This window comes from Pavona decussata, unplaced genomic scaffold (genome assembly GCF_977016875.1).
Source record: "Pavona decussata unplaced genomic scaffold, jaPavDecu1.1 SCAFFOLD_261, whole genome shotgun sequence".
In the NCBI taxonomy this organism is placed as follows: Eukaryota; Metazoa; Cnidaria; class Anthozoa; order Scleractinia; family Agariciidae; genus Pavona; species Pavona decussata.
Window position 1 is genome coordinate 277,798 of NW_028145664.1, and position 20,753 is coordinate 298,550.

At 39.3% G+C, this 20,753-nt stretch overlaps 1 protein-coding gene across 1 annotated transcript in view; it reads right to left on the minus strand.

The window, feature by feature from the left end:
* Positions 1–20,621, minus strand: part of LOC146456071 (CUB and sushi domain-containing protein 3-like) — a 75,962-nt gene extending 55,341 nt beyond the window's left edge. The window contains exons 1-5 of the mRNA XM_085093542.1: positions 20,351–20,621; positions 17,729–17,800; positions 16,527–16,598; positions 9,207–9,363; positions 8,206–8,381 (exon numbers count right to left, since the gene is read on the minus strand). Of these exons, the coding sequence (XP_084949668.1) occupies positions 8,206–8,381; positions 9,207–9,363; positions 16,527–16,598; positions 17,729–17,800; positions 20,351–20,621 (748 nt within the window). The remainder of the gene's footprint in view (positions 1–8,205; positions 8,382–9,206; positions 9,364–16,526; positions 16,599–17,728; positions 17,801–20,350) is intronic.
* Between the last annotated feature and the right edge of the window lie 132 nt (positions 20,622–20,753).

Below are 20,753 nucleotides of genomic sequence, written 5' to 3' on the forward strand. Positions count from 1 at the left end.
AGTTTTTTCTTTATTTTGAAAAGGAATATTTCATTTTGTGAAAAAAAAACTGCCTGTCAAAATTTGGTTGCCATGACAACATCAAAGACTATATATATAGAAACGACCACACAAAACTTGTTTCAGTTAAATTTCTGAAAACGACCTTAGGTTTCATGGAGTTTGCGCAAATATTAAAACAGTTATGCAGGTTCAAAGTCGCCGTAGACAGAATCCCTCCTACCAATCTACATACGGTTAATCTAACTATATGAAAGAAACAAGTGAAGTGTGTGTGGTGTTCTCGTGTTTCTAAAGTGACTTCGCAACCACTAGACCCATGCTTCTTAAATCTCGGTCTTGAACCAAAATGGTGGTGATTTTAGGCTATTTTCCGTTTTTCCAGAGGGTAAAAAATACCGAAGATTTACCAAAGCAAAAAAAAAAAAAAAAAATACTTAGCAGAGATACCTACCAAAATATGGGGATTGCCAAGAGAATCTGGCTTTAAAGTATTTAAGCAACACCCCTTTAAATTAATATCGTCTATTGACATAAGACGTTATCAAAGTTTTACACAAAATGTATGTACTTGGCTAGCAAGATCAATTTTTAGAAAGTGATAATAAAATGATGATTACCGTGAACAAATACAATAACCAACCAGCTTTGGTAAACTTACTTTTTCACCAAGTTTACAAAAAATCCACTTAATACATTGCGCCGATTAAAACGCTTTGCTCTGCAGACATGAAGGCGTTGGAAGATGGAATTTTCACAAATTTTAACAATGTACGAAGAAAGAGAAATGCAGTCGTCTAATATTCAATGCAGTAGTAAGAAGATAGTGAATGGTGGTCTATGTGTTGTTGATGGGTTTGTCAAAGGAGGAGTTGTAGTGTGTTCTGGTTAAAGGGGCAGTGTCAAAGATTTTTTTGTTACTTTGAATAGCCAAAAAACATATTTGAATCGATGGAATCGTCAAAATGATGGTTCAGTTTTGTTAACAATAACCCTAATAATGCACAGAAACTAGTATTAATTATGTTTGGCTGGGGATGGCTAGGATGGAAATGGATTGCAACTTAAAAAAATGGCCGTATATTGTAGAGAAGTCGTCAAAAACTGCTTATAGTTTGTCTTTCCCCGGAAAACTGATATTTCCTTCCCGGTGTTCTAACAGCAATTTCATGTTTGAAAAAAGGTTCTTTGTCAAATATTTGAGCCATTTTGACGAAAATATAGCAAAATCGCCGTGACCGTGTCCCTTTAAGGAGTGTTTTATAAACTACGTCAATGAAGACCTCGGTGAACCTATTTTTAACTGAATTGGTGCATTTTTAAACTGGCCGGTAATGGTAATCTCCCTAATTTTCAATTCCTTATCGTCGCACAATTAGTATGCGACAGATGTCACAAGAATCTTCATATGGATATTATTGTTTAAAGAATGAAGGTGAAAATGTAATGTGAATTAAATATGTATTAGTCATATGTATTAGAAAATCTAAAAGTTAGTTACCAAACGAAAAAACAAACACAAAGGAAAGCAAAAGAAAAGGCAAACCTGTAACCAAAAACGTTTTTGAATCTGTTCCTGCTTGGTTGGTAGCCGTACAAGTGACGTTTCCCTCCTTTGTAACCTTTACAACTACAGTATCTGTTCCCTGACCCAAAATGGTGGAATTCTGAAGTAGCGACATATTCATGGGACGAGTTCCTTCAGCCGAACACTTTACCATGTAACCTGGAACTGTTCGCACCGCTGGAATCGTTATTTTCGGTTTATCTGAAATAGTATGAGGCAAAGATAAAAGAGTACCGTTTTAGAAAAGTGTCACCCCGGACTTAGTTGCATCTTTAGTGCCTTTCGATATTACCTTTTCTATCATCCTTTTTACTTCTTCCTCAGAAACATCAACAAATTCGCTAAACGACCATTTTGAAAATTAGTGCTGTCACTACAATTATCTCGCGCGAGGTGATTATAGAAGGATATGACGCAATCCTCGACCAATCAGATGAACAGTATCTCTATAATCACCTGAGTAATTATACTAAACTGGATATATTTAACAATTATTCCACGAGCGCGCATTGGATATGAGATGATAGATAGCCAACGAGGCGCGTAGCGCCGAGTTGGCTATAATCATCTCATATCCAACAAACGTGAGTGGAATAATTGTTTTATTAAAGACAATCGAGAAATGTTGCTAGATCTTACTGATTTTGCTTTGCAAGAACATCCAGAAGACAATTTAATGATCGCTATTTCTTCGGCATGGTATAATGGCTCATATACCATGGTCGCTAAGCCAATCAAATCCCTGGAATTGCATTATACCATGATCCAGTTTTTAATAATTAACAATTATTCTATAAGCGCGCGTTTGAGATAAGATGATAGGATATAATTATTTCATATCCAAAACGCGCGAGTGAAATAATTGTATTATTAAAAAACAATCGATAGATATTGCTAGTTCTTGATGATTTTGCTTTGCAAGAACAACCAGAATATAAATTAAAGGTCGCTTTTTTCGGGCATGATTTAATGGCTTATGACCGCTATATTATATCCCAAGAAACATTGAATTATGTTAACTTTCCTGCAAAAATTAATTATCTTGAGTGAATGACAGGACAGCTGGCATGAAGCCCACTTTTAGCCAGACTTAGCCATTTTAAATTATTTTGGCACCAATTTGGTCTAAGTGATATGTATACAATATTATTGTGAATGTCTTTGAATATCTAAGTTGCCAAATTGCACAAGAACGCTAAAATATTTACCTACAAACAATAAGAGTAGGGGTATAAAAAGCTAGTAGAATAAAAGAGTCAAATCATTCGCTGTGATTGGCTTTCCTTGCAATCAAGATGGAGCGATCTTGCCCGCTCGGGATTACCCGTTGCCAGTTAGCCTAGCATCGCAAGCTTAATCCACAAACAATGCAATGTTTCCTTCGATTTTCTTGTTGTTCTGGGCGAAACGCTCACAAACCCTGACCCTGTTTAAGACACAATGCTCTGATTTCCCTATCCCGTTTAAGACAGAATTCAAAATTTTCAGACCCTATCTAAGAGATTTAACCCAAAATCATACCCTGTTTAAGACTAGAATGAAATAAGAAGACACTGGTTTCTTACTGTATTTTAATGCATTGGCAATCACAATCTACTTGAAATCATTGAAATATGCTTCGTTCTTCAAACGACAAATAAACAGTCGTCAAAGCTTATCCTGTATAAGCCATTAGGTCATGTAGCGATACCCCGTTTAAGACAGAATGTGATGAAATAGATACCCCGCTCCAAGCAAAACACCCTGAAAACCATACCCTATCGGGCCGCACGTCCCTGTTAAGGTCACATAAGGGAGTACCCTTCCCCCCCCCCCCCCCCCGGGGGGGCTAAAATGCTCTCAACATTTGCCTGAAGAAAAGGAAAGGGACATGAAATCTTCTTGGGGTAGGATAAATTTTGTTTTAGCTTTCACGAATGTGACGTTAAACGCAATGTGGGTTGCACTGCAGTATCAGATCTTAGAGAGGTTAATTTGGCAAAAATTTTTGTTTATTATTGTCTCAAGTCGAGTACTAAACTGATTAGTTCTTCCAATTTGCAAGAAATGTTTTTAAATTCTAGCGTAGTGATAGTTGCGTTTAGAGATTAGTCCAATTCAGAAAAGTTATGTTTCTCAAGTTCGCCGAAGCGCACGTTGTCATTTTACCTGCGTCTTGCTTGTTGTAAACGACGAAATTTTCTCAAAGTGGCTTCGAGAGAAACCGTGTGTTCTCTTTTATTTGCCTTGTTTTATTACCACGTGCACTGCACGATCCTCCGATTTCAACGATTTTTTTTTTTCGATTCACTATTAAGCTCTAACTTCTCATAAGAACATGTTCACATCCACTCAGCCAATCATTGTCCAGTATTTGTGTGCTCTATATCCCACAAACTTTCTTAAATAATGTAAAGAGTCGGGGAATTTGAAGCACAGGGAAATTGTGGGGTAAAATGACTACTCATTAGTATGTTCTATAAAGAGCATACTAATGAGTATATAGACCACGGGTAAGGGTACGGCTCTCCATCACCTCTCATGACTTTCAATATGAATCTTGTAAGGTCAGTAATTTACCTGTTCCACAGGGGTGGTGTCCAAATCAACTGGAACGGACCTATACTAATCTCTAAGGATTTTAATTTGAATGTGTTGGTATTCATATCAGACTCGATAAACGATTACTCGATAGACGTTTTTAAATTCTGTCTCTTTCTCTTTGCTCAATTTCGTTCACTATGGCAGGCTTTTGGAAACATGCACTTTTGTCGAATTCATCCCCTTCGGGTATGTCTACGCTCCCAAAAGCAAGTAACTCTTGAGTGGCAAGGACGGCCTCAAGTTCCTCGAGCTCTTTACACTGGCTCATAGCTAGAACAAATGAGCCATCAAAGCAACAAAGAATAAACAAAGCTCCTAAGAAAGAAAAGCATTGTTATTCATAAAATTCTACCAACATTACGGTGACATACAAAACAAATAACAACGTGATTCCCAAGTGTGAATGACAAAATTAAAATACGCTAATAAATAGAATCTGCATAAAATATGATCTGACCATAGACCTCTTTCATAATGGAGGGCATAATTAGTATTCTTTTATGTGCATGCAAATAAGCCTTCTTGACCTCGCTTTTGAGTGAAAATACTTTTGTTTTTACACATGCTAGCGAGGCCAGGAAGGCTAATTTAAATGCATACAAAAGAATAACAATTAAGCCCTTCATTTATGAAAGAGGTCTATGTTCTAAGACGATTAGACAATGAACGCGAGTGTCCTATAGGATATAGCGTCTCTTGCATTAGATAGAAGTGCCACTCGGGCTACGCCCACGTGGTGTGGTATCTATGCGCGAGGCACTTTATCCCATAGAACACTCGCGTTAATTGTCTAACCCTTACTTAGGGACCGTTTTTTTTTTATGAGCATGGGGGGGCTAGTGGGATTTGGGGGGGAGTGGGGCTTCACGAGAAGAAAAATGGCACCAAAGGGGGGGGGGGGGCTACCAAAAAAATTGAGTGAAAGAGGGGGGGTCACCAGCAATAATTGGCTAGTAGGGGAAATTGAAAATGGCTCAACAAAGAAACAGGTGAAGAAATTGAATATTATTTCAATTTTATCTAATACGATTTTCCTAACCACTTTTAATTTGTTTTACATACTGAGGTCGAAATCTGCATTTCATATTAACAAGAACTGAGGAAATGAAGCATATCTGTTGGAAAAGCAATAATGAATATAAACTGAAGTAGCCACCTATGTTTGTACAAGTTCAAATTAATATAAAAACGTAACAGTCTCACTATTGAATCATCCGTGGGGGAGTTGTTTTCTATTAAGTGGTTGTACACTTGAACTATATCAATAGATTGTTTAATGTTCTGTTTAATAGTACTCACTTTTATAAAGACTGTTGATAAGTAAATTATTTGAACCCAGGAGTATCAGTAGACTCAGTAGTATGCCTAGTGTGAACATCCAGATTAGTTTTTAATAATAGAACTGTTGTTGGTGACTTCAGTTGACGGTAGATCTGAGCTGTAGGCCATCTTCAGAAAAGCTTGTAACTGTCATTTTTAATAGCAGTACATTTAGAATATACCGGCGCGTAGGAGAGGGTGTTCGAGGGTTCGAACCCTCTTTGAAGATCAATAATGGCGGAAGAAAAAGCACAATGAGGAGGTTGAACAACTACATGAGGTGTACCATGCGAGAGAGTAGAATGTCCGCCCTGGTTCTAATGCATATCAAATATGATATGCCTGTCAATCTTGACGAGATAGTCCATTTGTTCGAAGGCCTACTCCTGAGAATGATGCAGTTTACCAGCTTGGTGTATGACCATCAGCAGATCGAATAGCTATCAGAACTTGACAGGGCGCGGAATGTACATTGAACTTTCTTGTTTAAGTTGAAACAATTATGCCGCAGAAATGATGTATATAGCTTAAAAAGCTGCTGTAAAACAAATTTGTGATTTGCCTAAAATGGGTCTCAAAATGCAGGAAATGAGGTTTCTGGGAACCTAGATTTTCAAAAATTTCCGGGGGGAATGCCCCCGGACCCCCCTAGTAAGAGCGCCTCCGGCGCTCAGCAAGATTTGGGGCTCAACAAACACCCCTATCTAACCCTTAGCTACGCGCCTGATATCTGTGTGTCCGTTGTTTTTTTCTGAATAATATGACTCGTAATCGTTGATTGGTATGCTTCGATCCGTATTTTGCTAGTCAGATCTGTACGTGTATTAATTGTTTCTACTCGAAGGGGAGTAATTTCACGTTAACCATTTGCTTGATTAAATTTTTATAGTTCCTTTGAGAATCTAAATGGAAATTTAGGGTTTGCCGTTGCCGTAAACGTGTTGCTATCTATAAAACGTTTTTTTTAAATAACAGAAATCGGTCATCAGAAAAAAATAGTTTCTGCTTGGGGGGGGGGGGGGGGGGGGGGGGTCATGTGGAAAAAAATTACATCCTAGGGGGGGTCATACAGTTTCGTAGTGGCAATTGACCAAATCCCACCAGCCCCCCCCCCCCCCCCCCCCCCCATGCTCATAAAAAATGAACGGTCCCTTATACTTAAAAAGGGAATAACAAGACTGCGAACAATATAACGACAAAGCTGTTTCGTTTTTCTGTTCTTATAGAGTCCTCATAGCTATTTTGGGAAATTACATTACGTAATTCTATAACGTTCTGAGCTTTGTGATGAGACTTTGCTTGGTCGGTCATCTCAATATACCAGAATATCAATAATTAAACAATCTGGCTGTCACTCACGCTCAAATGATGTAATTTTACAAGAATTCCCTCCTGGAAAAATGTAGCGATTATAATTTCGTAATAGGTCTTTTGTCGCCGCGGCTCCCACACTGTGGAATGCTTTACCTCTTGCCATACAGAATCTAGGTCACTGCATCGTTTTAAATCCTTACTGAAAACTTATTTTTTTAAGTTAGCTTTTGATCCCTAGTATAACTCTAATTTATCATACCTAGTTTAATTTCCATAATGTAACGCGCCTTTGGTCATTACATGTTAAAAGGCGCAATACAAGTTGTTAATTATAAATATTTAGCATAAAAATTAATTTGCTAATTTAACAATTTCTGAAAGTAGAAAATATTAATCTTAAAATCCGTGCGAGATAATATTAAAGAGACTGTTAAAAAAAGTTAATTTGCCAGCAAAGTGACCTAACGAACGCATCTTCAGGCTTCTTTTGTGGCTTATTCGCAAGCTTTTTTGTTTTTTCAGATTCGAGTGACATACTTGTGAAAAAGTCTCGCGAAGATAGGAGGAGTCTTTTCTCCATGAAACGCTCTATAAAGGAAAAGCTTGGATACAACCTAGATCGCATGAGTAAGTAAAAACTCAAATATAGCGATGAGAAAAAGAAAACTCAAGCAGAAAGTAAACAGGGCTTCTGGTTCGAACAACCTTCAACTTCACAGACGGAAGATGAGTCTCTGTAGGGAAATTCCTGTATTTTTTCCATTGGTCGGTGGCAAGACCTCGTTGACGTCTGCTGTAATGGTGTGCGAAAACTGTGCAAATCTTTGAAGGCCGAAAACGCAGGGTTTATTTCTACCAGTATTCCTTCCATTCAAATGAATATAATATAGGGATGATATACTTTCCACATTTGAACGAAATTTGGCCGGCAAGATGTTCGTCACATACTAATGCACCTAAGTGATTCAGGCTCTTGCGAAAATCGAAAAAGCCTTCTTGTGTCTTCTTAGCGCGTGAGACTCGTTGAAAAATATTCAATTATTAAAGTTTACAATAGATTTTCTTAGTACACAGTGGACAGATCGAGAGAGCCTGACACGCTTTGTTAATAACCTGTTAACGATTGTCTTAGAAATTTCACACTTTCCCTTAAACCTTCGTTTCTCGGCCAGCTGTGCATTTTTCGTACAGTCTTTCGCCTCGAACAATATTGTCTGATATGGTAGCCGCCTGAGGAGTGTATTTGCTAAATAACCGCGCTTAATTTAGTACCACTTGACGATTTTCCAGTTGTCCAATAGTAACATGTAGATTAAAATCGGTGAATTATAATTTATCATAACAAACAATCCCTGAAAAGCAAATTGAAGTTTACTGTGGAGAGTATGTCGATAAAATTTCGTCCGACTATTTTTACTTACCGGGAGAAACAAAGGAGAAATCCAACTTGTATCCTCTGGTCGTGTAAAACCCGTCAGAGTGAAAGGTTAGCACAGCATAGCGTCCAGTAAAACTGATGTTCAATCCAGACTGCACCCCACAGTATGTACCTACGGTATAGTTGTTATCATTGGAAATGTTCAAGTAGTCACCATACCTGCAAACAAGGAAGACATATTTGCTTAATTCATTTATGACTAGATAATTCCACACGCTTTTACGCTTTGTTTGGACAACCTTTGTCGAAACAGCTGTATGTTTACCGATTTAAAGGAGCACGGCCAATAAGTAACAAATACGTGGACATATATATATTAAAGTAGGACAGACATTACAATAACTTACATTTAAACTATATAATGACTGATTGACAAGGTAACCGATAAAAAATGCTAAAGTAATCCATGGTCTAATTATAAATGATGCAAATACAGCGACACAGACAAACAGACCTTATAAGCAGCTTACCTAGCAATTTTGTCTAGAAAAAAAGGAAAGGTTCCAAAACAACCCATAATAAGGCCAGTATGAAGTACAGACAGGCGCTAAGAGTAGAAAATGAGATCACATACTTGCAAAACTAGTTTATCACATGTGTGTCATGACAATAAATGACAAGGCAGTCTAGTTATTGATTTCATTCTTAGCCGCAGATCTAAACAACAACAACAGCAACAACAACAACAACAACAAAAAGCAAACAAAATAAACAAAGAAACAGGTGAAAGAGACTAGAGATAAAAATAGCTACTTTTATAATAATGAGACTAACAAGTAACTTTGTTCTTTGGGATGTCTCAATAACTTTTATTCGAGTAGTGTCTACAACTTTCTTCAATCATAGCAAATATAGACAAAACAAAGAAACAATCCGAACCACTGTTATCATGCAATGGAGGTCATGTAATGTAAACATTACATTACTAACATTAGTTTAAATTATTTTTATTATACTCTAAACACTGATTCGATAGTTTTGTACCTGCAAGATGAATAACCCTCCAGGGTGAAGTGGGAAAAATGAATCCTCATGGCCATGCCGTGTGGAATTTGTACCCGATAAACACAGTTCATGTTGTTGGGATAGTAGCCTGGATATCCGGGACTTTTCAGTACGTTGTTGACAACGGCACCACATCCTGTTGGAATAAGTAGGCATTTAGTTTCAATAAGTAATTTCTTAGACATGGATCACTTTGTGATTAAAGTTAACGCTAAAAAATCAACTTTCGACCTCTCCGATGTCAATTTTAAGTGCGAGTAAAACAACAAAGCTTGGCATAAATATTACAAACAGTTCAAATCGGTAAGAATGTCATGAACGCTAAAATTTGATTAAACGTGTCAATGATAAGTATTTAAAAATTAAAAAAAAATAAAACAATGAAACAATAAAACAATAACGAGGCTTGCTAAGAACTGATCTAAACAATAATTTCGCGCGGATGGAATCACACTGTTTGTTAAATGTTGGTTTAAGTTCTTTGATAAAAGAAAAGCGTTACGAAAATGAGGCAGTTAAGTTCTGACATTTTCTTCAAATTTTAAAACTTCACGCAGTGCCATTTGGGGCTATATTGTGCTGCTCCCTCAGGTGGTTTCCGATTGCTGATCCCTTGTGTTCTTTAATTCGCTAGTGAAGATGTCGGTACGTGTAACCGACATAGCCTGCATCGCACAGGCTACACCGACAATGATAGTCAATGCATTGTTGATTCACAATGGGGTGGCTTTCCATTCCTCACTTTAATCATTTTCGTCCTTGATCTTTCGACTTGTGTACACCGGGCTGATATCCTCATTGATCTTCCGACTGAGGTCTCCAAGTTGTATGCGCTCTGCGTTTGCAGATTTCTGATCTTTGAAAGGCAGCAAGATTCTTATTGCGGCTTTTTGCTTCTCAGGTACTTGCTGTTGGGTACGTGAATCCTCAGACACTTTTTGAATCAATGAATTGGCGGATGGTAGACTGCACAAGTTTGTCTGGGTAGCGCAGTCGGTAAAGGGTCTCTTTTAGGCGTTCTGATTCCTGATTAAAGAGCTTCCACGTAGATGAGAGCTTAAATGCAAGGTTGAAGATATTTCAAAATTTTAAGAAAGTGTCAGAACAAACTTTACTGCCTCATTTTGGAAATGCTTTTGACCAAAGAACTAACACCAACGCTAAACGGACAGTGTGATTCCATCCACGCGAAATTATTTGTTTAGATCAGTTCTTAACAAGGCTTATTATTCTTTTTATTATTTAGTTGTTTTATGTCCTTTTTTTACTTTATGAATACTTAACATCAACACATTTTATCACATTTTAGCGTGCATGGCTTTCTGACCAATTTTAACTGTTTACTCTCACTTGAAAATGACCACGGAGAGGTCGAAACGTCATGATTTTTGAGCGTTTACTTTTTTTCCAAAAAAAATTAAATAACCATTATAGACAGGGTTAAGGGAAGAAAAACTGAGTAAGAGAACATAAAAAGGACGTTTTAATTAAACATAATTACTCTCCTTTTTCAGTACATTCCAAAAAACATTCACTTCGAGTTCAATTTATTAGATATTAAACTGCAAAAATCAGCACAAAATAACGGTACAAATTAATTAGTGTATAGCTTTATACGGTGTCACTGCTTAATTAAAAGCTAAGCTTTGTGATACGTTTTTTGTTCTTTACTATAATTATTAATCGAGAATAGAGCGTTTTACAGAGAAATGCTTGTTTCAGTACAGTTCATTAATTTTTCTCCTAAGGACTACGAGTCTAACGTTAGTAAATAATAAAATAAATTTTTATCCTTCGGTGTTCGGTGTTTTTGTTGTTTTGGTTAAATATTCGCCTTTGTATCCCCCTTAAAGTCGAGTTCCGAATTGTTCACGACAGCGCAAAGGGGATCTGAGTAAAGTCAAGTTGTTACGTAAACTCGAGGATGACGCTCAAGCGATGTTCAGTCTGTTATTTTTATTTTTGAATTGTCAAAGCTCTCTGTGCTTTCTCATTCAGGCAACTCAGAAATCAGTTTTATCGCTGGATACGGAATGGAACCCGATTAGGCATTTATACCGTCTATCACCGCAGAGATAACACCAAACCTCGAGTGAGTCTAGCGATGAAGAAGGTGTTGCTTATGCTGACAACCCACTGGCGGACGCAAAAAGGACAGCGAGATACCAAGGAGAAGTGAAGGCCAATTAAAGGACAATGTAGAACTCAAGGAATGCCAAGATTCGCGATTGTTTCCATTAATTCTACGCGCGCTTTTGTCGTGCTTATTGATATCTTCCATGTGTTGGCATGCTTTCTTTACACGCTAAAGCGTTTTTATTTCTTAAATCATTTATCCGCTTACTGTACTCCAGATACAAGTGTAGAAATTGTGGAGTCGTTTGGTTACAAAAATGTGCGAGCGTTGTTGCTAGCGCTGTTGTGAACTGTAAGATTGTCGATCAGTCGAGGGTCGTTCTGCTATCACGGAAGTATAAATTGCTGGGAAAGCGGTGATTCCGAAGCTGTCTCGCTCTAACCTGTTGTTTACACGCTGGACAGCGATTGGCATGCCGCTGAGCCGTCGCGCCACTAAATTATAAACCTTACTCGCTCATTACACTCTGACCGCCAACGGCGAGCCACCGAGATTCGTCCTTTACACGCGACTGGCGAGCCGCCTCGCGAAATGTGTCTCTCTATTGTTTATTTGATTCGAATCTTACGAATCGTAAGATTCGAATCGTACGAGGTCAGTACCACCTCGTACCGACCACTCTCATATTTGATTGATAGGGAGCGCGAATTTCTTATTTGGAGTCTCAATGCGACGACTCAGTAGTTCTATCTCCACGAAACTTTGGAATTTACCATCTATTTGCTGCTCTTATCGTCCGCGCGTATAAAGTAAGTGTGACCGAAACGCGTTCAATAGCCTCCCTGATCAGTACTATTTGCATCGCCGATACATGTCCATCCGGGGGCCGTCAACTGTTGAACTGTTTTTCCTGGCTGCCCTCTAACATCCCTCACTGATTGATACCGATGAAAATGCCGACGATTGGGCGTAGTCCAAGGTAAAGTAATATCTTTTAGATGCTACCATTTTTTCGCGTGTTTAGCCCAGTTGATTACTCCAATGTTCCCTGTAACGCGTTCTGCGATGGAAGCTGCTATCTTTACATTTAACTTTCCATCTACGCTTTGAAGTTTTAGTTCGAAGATTTTTGTCTCGAAGCTGTCTGTCCGACCATTCAGAACGTTAACGGTTACTCTACGGTTCTTCCCTTTAAGTCCTAATTCAGCTGCTACATCACTGTTAATGTATGTCTTACTACTACAGTCGTCTAGTAGCGCTTTAACGACCACTCCATGAGGAGCCGCGTAGAGGTGTTAAAACTAATTAGGTTGAGTGACGGTTGCTATGATCGAATCCCTGTTCGAGAGCAGCAATCTGTCAACAGTATAGTAAACAATCTTTTTCAGTCGCGTGTAATGTCTGGATCGAGCTTGCCGCAAAGCAATGAAGTCTTTGTGACTAGAAAGCTTGGCTTCTGTGGAAATGCACAGTTAACTGGAAGCGAAAACTCCTGTGATCTGTCCAAAAGCCTGACTACACATCGACTGTCGGAAACGGAAAAATGACAATTTTTGCTGAAGGTTTTCGTTTTCCCGCCAAACTAATTGGCGCGCTAAATGGTCCTAAGTCGACGAACCATAACATGAATGATTTGTTCGCCCATGGTCTCTACGATGCAAATTTAGAGTTTATTTTTTCGGCAAGCTAATTTTCTACATCATTTTCCAAGAATTGAATGAAAAATAAAGTCAATCGTCATCCTCCAGTGGTCCGCAAAGGTAAGTGCGATTTTTATGTTTACGTTATAAATTTAATCAGCACTCGCGATTTCGTGATTTGGGAAAAAGTGTAACGGCGTCGATCACCAGCTTTCATTTTCCACGTGTGTAGGAACTCTTAGAATCAGAGTCAATACAAAATATATTTTTAAAATGCCTTTTATGATGATATTGTTGCGGTACCGTGTTACTGTTAGTATTTCAGACGGTAAGCCCAAAATAGATGATAGATACTGGCAATCAATGTTCACCACGCTGAGTGCGACAAAAGTGACCAAAAATAAAGGGGCTAAATATTCACGGTTTTATTGTGTAAAGGTAAAAGACATAATTAGGTCACAGTTGTTCTCTCGGGTGTGTCGCCTGAGAACAATAAGCAATCAGGTGCGTGGCCTTTGCTTCGTGAGCTAACTCCGATAATAATATTAGAAATTTCTTCACAGAGAGATTTTGAACTCGGCCGTCCTTATCTCGGGTGAGTCGCCTGATAAGGACGAGCAATCGGGTGTGTCGCCTTTGCTTTGCCGTGTTAAATACTCGCTGCACATCGGCGATAAATTTATTTTTCTCCGGGTTTTTGAATTTTCCGGAGGTTTTTGACTGAAACGGAAATATTCGACTACACGCAGTAAGTGAATGTTGATTGCTGTAAACTTTTTACAACGCACTGGGGCTCGTATTGCACCGAAAATGTGGTTTTAAACTGTCAACAGCACTCCCGTAAACAAGAAGCCTCCTGCAGTGATCGAGGAAAAATTTGGATGGCAAAATCGGTTGCTAAGGCATGCGGCTCGCCATGTCTTGTGCCATTTTTGATTACTAGTGTTACTTTCCTCAGTGCAACATATTCACCTCTATTTTTTTTTTTTTTTCATGTGCATTGCTGTTATGTGCGATCTCTCTGGTAAGACCTGTGTGGACTCCCCTTCCTGGTATCTCTAACTGGAGCTTCTTTTGTCTCATCTTGATGGACGTTCTAGGGCTGACGATTGCAGCTGTCACTCCTATTGCCGTTTCTTGCAATCTCCGGTCTCCATGTTGTTTTACAATATAGCACGCCTGTTGTGCGTCCGTTCAAATGACAAAATCGGGACTGTGGGAACTATATTCCGTGGTGGGTCTCTGTTAGGCATCTATAGCAAAAAACGTCGTTGCGCCGCTTTCAGCCACCTCTTTTCAACTTTTATAACTTTAAAACTCGTCGCACTAAATGGGATGGTTATTTCCACAGCCCTGCATATGCGGCGGCTCTTACTAAACCAGATTTCTCTTCGGGGTACTGGAATTGCCCCATATCCCTCGAAGCGTCTCAGATGGTACTATCCGGAATTCTGCTTCTTGTTTACCCATTGTCCTAATCTTTCAACGAGCTGATGTTTCTTGTGTTCAAAAATCCATCGATGGTACTGTACCAGCATTTACTCTATCATCTTCCTCTGTAGCTTATCACTGAGCGATCCGTTTCCCAACTCCTAATGTCAGCTTAGCTTCCAAGTAGAATGCGATCTGTCGTCTTCTTCCTCCACACTTTCTAATCTACTCTCAGCAGCTTCATAAGCAAACGTTGAATGATCCAAATTCTCAATAACTCTTAACCCTTCGCACGATAAGCACTGTCTGAGCTACAGTAGCTTGTGATCGGGAGCCGCAGTTGCTTTGTCTATACGAGCTTGAAAAAAACTGGGCGCTGACGCTTTGCTTAGTGGACCCTCTGGCTGTGGTCGGTACCTGATGGTGTTTTCCGAGTCTTCTTGTCGTCTAATTCCGCTTCTAGGCCTTGGCGATCTATTACGCCTGTTTATCTTTTCGGGACCGACTCTCAAGCTCTCTTAATTTTTTGGCAAATTCTCCTTCGACCTTCTCCTTCCTTCTCCGCCCCAATGGCTAGTTCTAAACTAAAGACCCTTAGCTGCTTATCTCTCGGCGCACTCTCTAGCCTTTCTCTCTTTGACGTGCAAGTCTTCACATCTCTGGGAAGCACAATATGCGACACTAGATGATTCGCAGATATTCGCCAAAATATGAGGATTTTTTAAGAAAGAATCTGGGTGGTTAGGTGCACTTTAATTAGGATAGCTTGGCATGTTGTAAGTATCAGTTGGGGCTGGAATACATAGTTTATGACAATCGGGAACTTTGGAGTAAAGACAAATCACACATTACATGTGTTTTTAGTTACACAAGTCATTCGGAAGCCTTGTTTAATGTATATTCGGAAAATCTTAAATTAACCTTGTGTAAACCGGGCTTCTTTTATTTGTCTTCTGTGGGAAGGTCTAGGGGTGGGGGGAGGGTGATTGTCCCCCCTCTATAACAGTAGGATTATATGACAGTGAGACTTAGAGAATAGATAGTACGTTTAAAGACGTCTCCTTTGAGGTCCAAAGCGCGAAGTGATGATGTGGTAAAAAAAATAATAATTGCCAAATGGCGGCCATCTTGGATTTCTAGATTTCAAAAAACCTTCAGGAAAGCCGCGAAATTAAACGAAAAGTAATCAACACCAATACATAAACAACGTTATGAGCTTAACATATTTAAAAATACGGGAAGGAAAGTGCTGTTTCTTCATTTTAAAAAAAGGTTTTTCTATTTTCTCCAAAAAAAAATGCCTGTAAGAATGGTTGCCACGGTAACATCTACGCAAGCCTACGAACACTAACGACCACATTAATTTTTTTTCTAGATAAATTTCCGAAACAATCCTAAAGTTTAAGATAGTTGGCTCAAATATTTTAAAGTTATTCAGGTTGAAAGTCGCCGTGGCAACAATCAGGACTACCAACTACTCCTCGGTCTAGATAGGGGTAAAGTATTTAAGTAAGACTCCTTAAATTGGTATCCTCTATTGACATGATGTTTTCAAAGATTTTACCAAAGTTTCACGAAACAAATGCATGTACTTGGCTAGCAGAATTAATCTTTGGAGAGTGAAAAAGTACAATAAAACTCTCATCACCGCAGCCGAGTACAGTGAGAAACCAGCTTTTGGAACCTTCCTTCTCCACCAAGTTTAAACCAGTATCGACTCACTACGTTGCTCCGATTATAAAAATACTTTGTTCCGCAGACGTGAAGGCGTTGGAAATTACATTAAATTTAAGCAGATATATTAACAACGTATACTAAGAGAGGAAAAAGAAATACAGTCACCTAGTAGCCAACGCAGTAGTAAGAGGATAGTGAATTGTGGTCTTTGTGTTGTCGGTGGGTTTGTCTAAGCAAGCATTATAATGTTTCTTGTTAAGAAGTGTGTCATAAAATGCATTAATGGAGACCTAGGTAAACCTACTTTTCACTGAATTGGTCCGTGTTTAAACTAACCGGTGAAAGTAAGCTCCCTTAAATCTTCAATTCCTCACCGTCGCGCAATTTGTATGCTAAGGTTGTCGACAAGTGTAACGTTAGATTGTAAACCTTATTCCAGTAATATATACTTCAAACATACAAGTCATATATTACCTGTTGCTGGACTCGGTGTCAGGGACGCTGCTATGTTTGTGGTTGGTGTGGTTGTCCACGGAGTCACATTGGCTATTAAGAATCAAATTAAAAACGAAATAAATAGAGAAATCTTGTAAACCAGTTTGTTAAGGTGGTGCACTTGCAAACGTATCCACGATGCTTGTCATAAAACCGCCTGGTATTTAATTGCGGATCAACAGGAAATTTAAATCAGGCAGTTTTTGACAAGTACAAACAGATGTTCTATAATCCTCAGTAACAGGAACAATCAGGGGCGATCAGTCAAACATTGGCTAGGTATTTTCTCTACATGTATCTAAATGTCATAGAGGGCCTCTCAATAACCGGCACATTTTTATTATATTTTCAAGTAGTTCAATTTATTATAAAAGAAGAACGCCCACTTTCTGAGAATCTGTTAAAGTTCTCCAAACATTTGTGAGCTTAGGATCGATTACTAGCTGCTGTTCGCGAAATGAGCGCACGCTCATCCCCGAAGAGACAGTTGGACGTGTCACCTTGGCATTGTTAATTTCAACCTATGAGAAACGTGTTTGCCTGAATCTACCAGGCAACTTAAATTACATAATTTAGCTTTAAGAGGGTTATGTTGGGTTATTGAGAAGTTTAAGATTCAAAATCTTAAAGCTGTTCAACGGGAATCGTTGAAAACGTTAGCTAACATACAAGATGTCTTCGTTATATTATTTTACCGACACGATTGGGAAAGTCTCTAATTTTCCAAGCTGCACCGATGGTTTTTGATGTCATGAAACGGTAGAACTTTCAATCCATAGCTGTCGTTTTTTCGCCTTTGATGTTGCTGACAAAGGATCAAGTCGAATTTTTTAAATCTACAGGGGTCACCGCCGAAAAATCCAAGCCGATTAACCAATTAGCAAATGCCACAGCGCATGCGTACAAAATGGGATAGAGAAGCTAATCCAAATGGCTCAGAATGATAAGAAAATCTCTTATAGCATATTAATAGAAACTACATTAGTGGAGAAATTGTTTTTCATCGAAATGGTACTTTTTTAAAACTGAAATGTAATGGCTTGCTCCTTTAAAATTTCTTAAAATTTTAAATTATTCATGGTCGTGCAGTTTCTATGTGAAAGTTGTCGACAAATATAACGTTACATTTTGAAAACCGAAATCTAGTAATATATATTTCAAAAATACAAGTCATATATTACCTGTTTCTTGACTCGGTGTCGGGGACACTGGTCTGTTTGTGGTTGGTGGGTTGGTCGGTGGAGTCAAAGTAGCTGTTAAGAATCAATTTAGAAAGACAATAAATAGAGACATCTTGTAAATCAGTTTTTCAAGGTGGTGTACTTCCAGACTTATCCATGATATCTGTCAGAAAACCGCCTGTATTTAATTGCGGATCAACGGCAACTTTTCGAGAATCTGTTGAAGACTTCCAAACATTTGTGACCCGAGGGAGCGACCTACATTTTTGTAGAAATATATTATTATAACTACATGAAAAATGTATTTGAACTGCGGGTGATAGGTTACTGAAACAGAAGAAAGATCTTCGCAGTTTTTCGTTTTAAGCCGCTACGTAGCATTGTTTTTGATAGCTAAAACCGCTGTCCCTCTAATGCTGCAGTCAGCTTGTAGGCGTGCTTGTTTCCTGACCTCTCTCGTTGCTGTTTCATGATATGATCTACTGCCCATTTTGTTTTTTTCCTCTCCAAATACAAAGGTCCTTCCCATTATGTGTCCTTACTAGCTAACTCCTCTACTGTTAAGCCTCTTGCTGGACCATCAGCTGAGTTCTCTTCAGTTAAAAATGCCTCCACTGTTGAGGACTTGTGTGAGACTGTATTTCTCCAATTCTGTTTGCAACAAATGGCTTATATGTCCTGCTTCGGAGATGTATCTACCATAACCCTTTCATGATATCCGACCAAAACGTGATTTCGCGAGTTGCTATCTTCAATGCTTTCCATATCGGTACACTTAGTCTTAATCCTAGGATTGCGCCCATCAGCCTCAAACGAGGGATACTTGTGGCTGTAAGGGGTGGAACTCTTGACTTGGAAGCTACTAGATGAACCGAAACAGTTCCATCACTGTGCTGATATCTTTAATACACTACCGCTACATACGCATTTGATGAGGAATCTACGAATGCCTAAAGGCTCGCGGACTTCAAACGGCTGAAAACATCGCAATCTTAATTTTGACTAAATGCTTTGGTTCATTGTTGAACCACCGCCTAGCCTTCTTTTCCTGTTACAACTGAAGCGACTCCTCACTAGTCGATGCCCGTGGTCCAGATTTCTTGAAACAAAGCCTTTGCTTGAATGGTATATGGCGTCCGAAATCCCAAAGGGTCGAAAAATGTGGTTATTCTTCTCAGGAAACTGCGCTTTATTAGATCTTACATCTGTGCACATCTCGAGGTGGATGTACTCGGAAGATGAACATGTTTTCCCTCTCTAGCCATAGTACTCCGAGCGTCTTAACAGAGGGCAGCTCCCCCACTATCTAGATCTACTTTTCACTGCTGGTATCTCCCACAACAATTCTTCTGAATTAGACAGCCATTTACGTGCGTGCATATTAGCATTCTTCCACAGCGTCGAAAGTATTTTGTACAAGTCTATGGCTGTCTTATCGTCTGGAACTGAATTCATGCTATCGTCCATATATGTTGAGAGATAGTAAGAGATAACATTGCCAGAGATAGTATTGTCACCGTAACCAGTGGAAAAATTTTATTGATACTTCTTCGCACGCGCATGTTCTTGTACGACGAACTGCGGTTGAAACTGCGACGAATGCCATTCATTTAAATTCATATTCATCTGGTACCTTGGTTTGGTCAAGCGCTCTCCATAAAAATCCATTATACTGGCTATCTTCTGGTTTAAGATTTGTGCGGAGATAGATCTCTTCTATGCCACAGACTAACTCTATTGTTTGCCCGGGAACCCTATCAAACGCTGAAAAGCTCTCGCTACAACCTAAGTCCCTGGTGTATGACATCGCTCAAAAAGATCCCCTCGTACTTGGCTGCGGCTGTCAGACACAATGCTTGTTTTCGTCGTTGCTTTGTCCGGCGGTAGGTAACAAGACTCAAAGGGCTTTTTCTCTGTTTTTGGGATCTTCCTTTCGCAACTTTTCTTTTAACCCTTTGAGAATGCGTTTCTCTGTACTTCTCAACCGTCTCAGGGCTGTCTCGTAGTTGTCTGGAAACACTGACTGGACGTCTTTCCAAGGCAATTCGACTTCGTACTGCCTGCTCTCAAATTTGATTGATCGCTTAAGTTTCTCGAGCCCGATATTTCTTATTCGAAGTCTCAATGCTGTGACTAAGCACTTCTATCTCCAAGAACGTTTGGAGTTTGCAATCTAGTTGCTGCTCTTATGGTCAGCACGAATAAAATAAGCGTGAGCGAAACTTGTTCGATAGCCTTCATAATGAGTACTATTTGCATCGCCGATACATGTCCATCGGAGGGTCGTTAAACGTGCAACTGTTTTTACTGGTTTTCCTCCAACATCCCTCTCTGATTGATACTCACGAAAACGTCGATGATTGGGCGTGCTCCAAAGTAATATAAGACCTTTAAGATACTCCCACTTTTTCGCGTATTTAGCACAGTTGATTACTCCAATGTTCCCTGAAACGCCTTCTGCAGTGAAAGCTGCTATCTTTACATATATCTTTCCATCTAAGCTTTCAAGATTTAGCTCGAGGAATCTTGTCTTGAAGCTGTCGGTGTGACAATTTAGAACGTGAACGGTTGCTCTACGGTTCTCCCCTTGAATTTCTAATTCAACTGTTGATTATGTCTTACTACTGGCGTCGTCCAGTAGCGCATTAACGACCACTCGTCTTGCGCCATTCTTGATTACTACCGTTTCTTTCCCCAGTGCGACATATTCACCTCTAGTTTCTTTCATGTGCATTGCTGTTGTGTGTGATCTCTCCGGTAAGACCTGTGTGGACTCCGCCTCCGTGGTATCTCTAACTGGAGCCACTCTAGTCTCATTACGATGGACGTTTTGGGGCTGACGATTGTAGCTGTCATTCCTATTGCCGTTTCTTGCAATATCCGGCCTTTCCATTCTTTTCAATGTAGCACGCCCTGTTGTGCGTCCGTTCAAACCACAAAATCGGATCTGTGTGAATGATATTGCGTGGTGGGTCTCTCTAAGGCATCTATAGCAAAAACATTGTTGCGCTGTTTCCCGCCACCT